Genomic DNA, 7,500 nt, shown 5'->3' on the forward strand with positions numbered 1-7,500 from the left:
GAAATATTTTCACCTCTGTAACCGAATTAGGAGAAATATTTTCACCCCTGTAACCGAATTAGGAGAAATATTTTCACCTCTGTAACCGAATTAGGAGAAATATTTTCACCTCTGTAACCGAATTAGGAGAAATATTTTCACCTCTATAACCAAATTAGGAGAAATATTTTAATCTGGGAAGGCATTGTTGTAAACCTCAAATGAGGTTTTATACCTCTAAATGATTTTAAAACAAAATCTGAAGTCACACTTATATCTTGAAAAGGATAAGGTTCTAGAACTCTTGAATCCTTGTAGAGGTACTGCTGACAGTGCACCTCATTCGATACATTGCGTGCATTATTTAAGGATGTTGCCGCTTCTTTTTTTTTTTTTTTTTTTTTTTTTTTTTTTTTTTTTTTTCCCCTAGCTGCACGTTTTTTAATAATATTTTCGTTACCTCTGTTCTTGCTCCCTTTCTTCTATCTTGCTATCTAACCTTTTCCAACTTTTACCTCATACTGTAACCTAGTTACTAAATGACATTACAGGCCCCAACGCTGGGCTATATATCTCAATTTCATAAATTGAATCCAACGCAGAAATCGGGATGAATCTGTAACAAAGTTTATAGGAGGGATTGTTGAACATGATCAAGGTTCCAGAACCCTATTAACCAAATGAGGCCATTTGCGTCAATAGGCGTAGGAGGATACGATGATTAACAAAATATGAAAGTCAAACTTACCTGGAAGGGCATTATGGCAGGACCTAGATGAGGTTCCAGGATGAATTCTTCCATCTGCGTCAAGGGACTGCCTGGTCCCCCGAGCTGATCTGGAAGCTGCTCTTCAAGGTGTTCTTGTCCATCGGTTTCCTGAAATAATGGATCCTCACGCTTGACTTGAGACGCAGATTCTCTAATGAAATTTCCCAGAAGATCGTTCACAGATCCGTTCGACACTGAAGAGAAAGTTTTATTAATTGCGAGAGTTTAGGTTTTTATTGAAACTTTAATGCATTGTTTTTCAGGTAGTTTTAGCTAACATTTAATCATTTAGGTAATCGTATTATTATTATTATTACTATCCAAGCTACAACCCTAGTTGGAAAAGCAAGATGCTATAAGCCCAGGGGCTCCAACAGGGAAAAATAGCCCAGTGAGGAAAGGAAATAAGGAAATAAATAAATGAAGAGAACAAATTAACAATAAATCATTCTAAAAAAAAGTAACAATGTCAAAACAGACATGTCATATATAAACTATTAACAACATCAAAAACAATTGTCATAAATAAACTATAAAAAGACACTTGTCCGCCTGGTCAACAAAAAAGCATTTGCTCCAACTTTGAACTTTTGAAGTTCAACTGATTCAACTACCCGATTAGGAAGATCATTCCACAACTTGGTCACAGCTGGAATAAAACTTCTAGAAGGATAATAATAATAATCATAAAAAAGTATTACCAAGATCGTGAAGAAGTGCCATCCAGATGGCTTTGCTGCGTTCAGTAGGCTTCTCAAGATTGGCCAGTAATCTATCCATCTTCACATTGCCTGTAGTCAATACATCGGACTCCATAGAAATGCCCAGGGAAGAGATTCCTTCTGCTTGAGAAGCTTCTCCTTCGGTTCCTGCTTTTAGATTGAAATTTAGAGCGCTACTGTTTCCTATCAAAAATTCTAATAGCTGTCCGAGGGCTGGCACGTCGATGATAGACTGAACAGTGTCTGTTTCTGCGGTGGGAAGTTCTTGCTCATCCTATGGAGAGAACAAGGTGCTTTTTATATTATATTAAAGTTTAGTTGGCGCGGGTCATTGATTGGTTACTGTCATACAAGCAGTTAGTATATATACCAATTTCAAAAATAATAATATTGATAGTTTTAATGATGATTTCAATAATTCTAATCATGATAATGAAAATTTTGATAATGATTTTATCAATTTCAATAATAATAGTTTTAATAATTTTGATAATAATAATTTTAATAATTTTAATAATGATAATTTTAATTATTTTAATAATAATTTTAATTATTTTAATAATAATTTTAATTTTATTAATAATAATTTTCAAAATTTTAGTAATAATAATTTTGATGATTTTAATAATAATAGTTTTAATATTTTTAGTAATAATGATAATTTTAATATTAATAATAATTTTAATAATTTTAATTTTAATAATTTTGATATTAATTATAATAAAAATCTTAATGATAATTATGATAATAATTTAAAACTCTTCAGATTCCTTCATTCATTTCTTAAATTAACTTTTCATATTTACAGAGAAATCAAAAGCATTAGAATTCAAAACATTGTGTAACTATCAATAAGCCTACAGGGTCTTTAAACCAATACAAGTTATTACTTACAGCATTTTCAGAAGTGAGAGAAGGTACTATTTTGGGTAGTTGAAATGCTGGTGGCTTTTCTGATGCATCGTCTATGGGAGCTGAAGTTATGGACAAAGATGGGTGAGCAACATTTTGTATCTTCATTAAAGGTCTTTTGATATTTGAATTAATGATAAAATAATTATATTATGATGCAGTTTTTAGATGACAGGTTTTATCGTGATGAATTTAGCAAAATGTTACTTTTTTTATAAGTTTTTTTTTTTTTTTCATTATGCTGGAAACTGTACTTCTAAAATGTAGGCGTGGTCTTGTAATAGAGAAATAAGTTCGTATCTACTTTATACACTCTTATGAATTACAAAATTCTATCATATTTAAATGAATCATAAAGATTTTTACCAATATATTAATAATATGAAATACTTTGAATTATATAACTTTAATATTACCCGAAAGAAAAATAATGAATTAAGTATTTGAGACATTAACCAATGAATGAAAATTTTTATTATTACCCAATGAATAAAGTATTTTAAATATTATATACTGAAAGAAAAAATATCTTCTAATGACTTAACATTCCAGAACTCACGAAAAGTAGAGGGAAGAAATTCCAGTTGCCTTCTTATAGACTTCGGCTCGGAGAGATTCGCCAAAATTAAGACGATTACCAAAGACCTCTGTGTAAAAAGGAAAGCGGTAAGATATTTCACCTAATGAGTTAGGTGTTGTTACTACTGCTGAGAGAGAGAGAGAGAGAGAGAGAGAGAGAGAGAGAGAGAGAGAGAATTACATCTGAAGGGATAACATCTGCAAACTGAAAAAACTACCTGTCTCTAGTAAAAGAAAATATAGGGTTCATTGATGAATGAATGGTACCGTATCATGAATGTACTGCGAATTAATAAACTTCACTTTCTTGACATCAGTGAGGCTATATAGTAACTTGAAATCAAAACATGTCATAGCTGAACAAGCTAACAAAAGACTGGAAAATTTGAGTGTGTGCATGTGTTTTCTGTGTACAGTTCGTTGATTTCATACCAAAATTCGCCAATTGCTTACAAACAACTGATTCTTGTTGATTTCGTAAGTCTCCTTCAAAATAATTTTGGTCCAGTAGCTTTCTAATCACTTTTCCAAAGACCATAACCTCTATTTTTTATGTATTAGACATCTAATTGTAAAGATGGTGTAAACATTTCGCAAAACTACAGGATGATTATTCAATTAATTGATAATGTGAAATTATTATTAAGGACAATTCATTATAAAATAAATAAACACTAGCTGATATGGAATACATTAGGAAAGTATCAGAGACTAGACGGAGGCACTGGTAAATGTGAAAAAAAAAATGAACGAAAGGATTATCAACAAAGGCTTGGATTGAATTTAACAGTATTTAGGCCCTCTGCTGGGGCAGGGAGATTAGAAAAAAAATATAAAACATGGGGCCACATACGTGAAAAACAGCTTTTCCATTTACAAAGGTTCTGCCCAAGGTCTAAGTTCACACTAGGAGTAAGAGAGAGAGAGAGAGAGAGAGAGAGAGAGAGAGAGAGAGAGCGCACAAGTCTTATTTCAGATATTGCAGTGTAATGTCAGTAAAAACATTGGAGTAAAAGTGAGAGAGAGAGAGAGAGAGAGAGAGAGAGAGAGAGAGCGCAAGTCTTATTTCAGATATTGCAGTGTAATGTCAGTAAAAACATTGGAGTAAAAGTGAGGGAGAGAGAGAGAGAGAGAGAAGAGAGAGAGAGAGCGCAAATCTTATTTCAGATATTGCAGTGTAATGTCAGTAAAAACATTGGAGTAAAAGAGAGAGAGAGAGAGAGAGAGAGAGAGAGAGAGAGAGAGAGCGCAAGTCTTATTTCAGATATTGCAGTGTAATGTCAGTAAAAACATTGGAGTAAAAGTGAGAGAGAGAGAGAGAGAGAGAGAGAGAGAGAGAGAGCGCGCAAGTCCTATTTCAGATATTGCAGTGTAATGTCAGTAAAAACATTGGAGAGAGAGAGAGAGAGAGAGAGAGAGAGAGAGAGAGAGCGCAAGTCTTATTTCAGATATTGCAGTGTAATGTCAGTAAAAACATTGGAGTAAAAGTGAGGGAGAGAGAGAGAGAGAGAGAGAGAGAGAGAGAGAGCGCAAGTCTTATTTCAGATATTGCAGTGTAATGTCAGTAAAAACATTGGAGTAAAAGTGAGGGAGAGAGAGAGAGAGAGAGAGAGAGAGAGAGAGCGCAAGTCTTATTTCAGATATTGCAGTGTAATGTCAGTAAAAACATTGGAGAGAGAGGAGAGAGAGAGAGAGAGAGAGAGAGAGAGAGCGCAAATCTTATTTCAGATATTGCAGTGTAATGTCAGTAAAAACATTCATGTATATCATTCCATGAAATGTGGCCCCGTGTTTTATAACATTAAATTTGTCTCCTAATATTTTTCGGGACTAAGAAAATATAAGAAGCTTATTTCCAATATTCACTAACGGTATAATCATGAAATTAACTTTTTAACGGACTACTTACCATTGTTGCTGTTTCAGCGATGATATGCATTGTTGAATTAGACAGAGGAGTTCTGAAATCATTCCTCCTAAAACATCACTGTCATCAGTTCTCCATATATGAAGTTCATTTATTATCATTTGCATTTGTTATTTTGTAAACTGCTGTCAAATTCACTGCTGGTCAAATTGCAAAAGTGTAATAAAGAAATTGGTACGTTATTTATGTCAATATAATAATTATGACAGTAAATAAAACATACACAAATACCAAGTACATGACTCGACTTAAATGTGGTCATATTCTCCGATTGTATATATACAGAGAAAATAATTTACATATTTTAATTTAAAATAAATACAATATTAGCTAAATACTGACTGGAGTTGTATTCATCAACAATTTCTTCTTTCAGAAACGTCAGAGAATTGCATTTTGATGACGAAGGAATCTAAAAAATATTTGCTTGTGTGCATAACTAGTTTCTTCAAGTGAGTATATCTTGATCACTTTGGTTGTTTCTTTTCCTTACCAAAATACACTACCGAATCAAAATAAGTTTCACCAGTACTCAAAACACTGTTTGCATATGGTATATAACATCATACTTTTCTGTTAATATTTCTCCAATCTTTAACAAAATCACAGACATAATTTAAATACGTTTTTATAACAAATCCTCAAGTAGGTTTAGTGTGTACACACATTGTGTATGTATGAATATGATATATATATATAATATATATATATATATATATATATGTGTGTGTGTGTATATATATATATAAATGTATATATTATATATGTATGTATGTATGTATGTATAAATATATTGATATAAATTATATATATATATATGTATATATATATATATATATATATATGTATGTGTATATATATATATATATATGTAATGTATATATATATATGTATGTATATATATATATGTATGTATATATATATATGTATGTATATATATATGTATGTATATATATATGTATGTATGTATATATATATGTATGTATATATATATGTATGTATATATATATGTATGTATATATGTATATATATGTATGTATATATATATGTATGTATATATATATATATATATGTATGTATATATATATATATGTATGTATATATATATACATACATATATACATATTTATATAATGAAAACACATTAACACTATCAGATAATCACAGACTTGTCCGAACACTCAACACACAAACGTCTCTAGCGGAAATGCTGGACCGACTGGTCTTCCATGAAAACTACGGATACAAATGGCACTCTCTTCCGAGTTCCCCTGACTATAACCTTGAATGGGTGCCACCTGAGGCCTCGGGAACGCACGCACGCGCGCACGTATAAACAGGCGTACGGGGCAGGTGAAAATAGATATAAGTGGCTGTAGTTATGAAATGCCCTACTTTCCTTTCTTCTCGTGTACAAGCACAAACACACAGGCGTACGGCAAAGCTCTTTGCTTATCTAGGATTGTGGGCGTATTTGGTGAATTGTTTAATATCTTTTGGAGTAAGGTTTCTCATTGTATATTTTTGTTGTGCTCTTGGCCAGAAACGTTAACAATATACTTGAAAATACATCTACAGTATGTACAATATATCTATATATACAATATATATATATATATATATATATATAATAATATATACATACATACATACATACATACATACATACATACATACATATATATATATATATATATATATATACACAATCCTAGTTGGAAAAGCAGGATGCTATAAGGCCAAGGGCTCCAACAGGGAAAATATGTGTATGTATGTATGTATGTATGTATGTATGTATGTAGGCTATGTATGTATGTATATCATCATCAGCAGCAGCAGCAGCAGCAGCAGCAGCCGTTACTAGACCACTGCAGAACAAAGGCCTTAGACATGTCCTTCCACTTGAGTCTGTTTACGGTCTTTTTGTACTAGTCCATACCCTCAAACTTTCTTAGTTCGTCAATCCATCGTCTTCCTTCCTCTGCTTCTTTTACAATCTCTATGAACCCATTCTCTTATTCTTAATATCCATCTATTGTCTGTCATTCGCATTATATGTCCTTCCAATGTCTATTTCTCTTTTTACAAGTTGTTAGAATATACTTTACTTTAGTTGGCTTTCATATCCATATTGCTCTTTTTGTCTCTTAGCGTTGTTCCCATCATTATTCTTTCTATAGCTTCTTGAGCTGCAACTAGCTTATGCTCTAAGAGTCTAAGGCTTTAGTAAGACTCCAAGTTTCATTAAATACTTTTCTTTTTAGAGAAAATGAAAATGGCATTTGCATAATCTCATTTTGTTTGCCAAATGCTCTCCATCCCATGCTTATCCTTCTTTTCATTTCGGTTTCATGTCCTGGGGAAACGCTTACTGTCTGTCCTTTTTAGAGAAAGTGAAAGTGACTTTTTACTTTACTTTTCATAATCAAATTTTGTTTACCAAATGCTCTTCATCCCATGCTTATGCTTCTTTTAATTTCGGTCTCTTGTCCTGGGAAACACTGTCTGTCCCAAGTGCGTATATACATTAACAATCTCCAGAGGCCTGTCCATAACACTTATTTGTTGTTTCTGCATTTTCATTGAACATTATCTTAGTCTTACTCATATTC

The 7,500-nt window shown here is 32.1% G+C and overlaps 1 protein-coding gene and 2 long non-coding RNA genes across 3 annotated transcripts in view; 1 reads left to right on the top strand and 2 right to left on the bottom strand.

Moving 5' to 3' along the window:
• Nucleotides 1-1,687, bottom strand: part of LOC137647289 (uncharacterized) — a 3,390-nt gene extending 1,703 nt beyond the window's left edge. The window contains exons 1-2 of the mRNA XM_068380681.1: nucleotides 1,450-1,687; nucleotides 728-942 (exon numbers count right to left, since the gene is read on the bottom strand). Coding sequence (XP_068236782.1) covers nucleotides 728-942; nucleotides 1,450-1,564 — 330 coding nt within the window. The 5' untranslated portion in view covers nucleotides 1,565-1,687. The remainder of the gene's footprint in view (nucleotides 1-727; nucleotides 943-1,449) is intronic.
• LOC137647290 (uncharacterized) overlaps nucleotides 1-7,500 on the top strand; it is a 15,872-nt gene that overhangs the window by 825 nt on the left and 7,547 nt on the right. The window contains exons 2-4 of the long non-coding RNA XR_011045570.1: nucleotides 2,367-2,466; nucleotides 2,935-3,048; nucleotides 5,265-5,340. This is a non-coding gene — a long non-coding RNA (uncharacterized lncRNA). The remainder of the gene's footprint in view (nucleotides 1-2,366; nucleotides 2,467-2,934; nucleotides 3,049-5,264; nucleotides 5,341-7,500) is intronic.
• On the bottom strand, nucleotides 2,364-4,980 carry LOC137647293 (uncharacterized). The gene is made up of 3 exons (XR_011045574.1): nucleotides 4,871-4,980; nucleotides 2,942-3,029; nucleotides 2,364-2,444 (listed from the first exon to the last, which is right to left on the bottom strand). It is a non-coding gene; the product is annotated as an uncharacterized lncRNA (long non-coding RNA).

The sequence above is a fragment of the Palaemon carinicauda genome, chromosome 9 (assembly GCF_036898095.1).
Source record: "Palaemon carinicauda isolate YSFRI2023 chromosome 9, ASM3689809v2, whole genome shotgun sequence".
NCBI classification, from domain to species: Eukaryota; Metazoa; Arthropoda; class Malacostraca; order Decapoda; family Palaemonidae; genus Palaemon; species Palaemon carinicauda.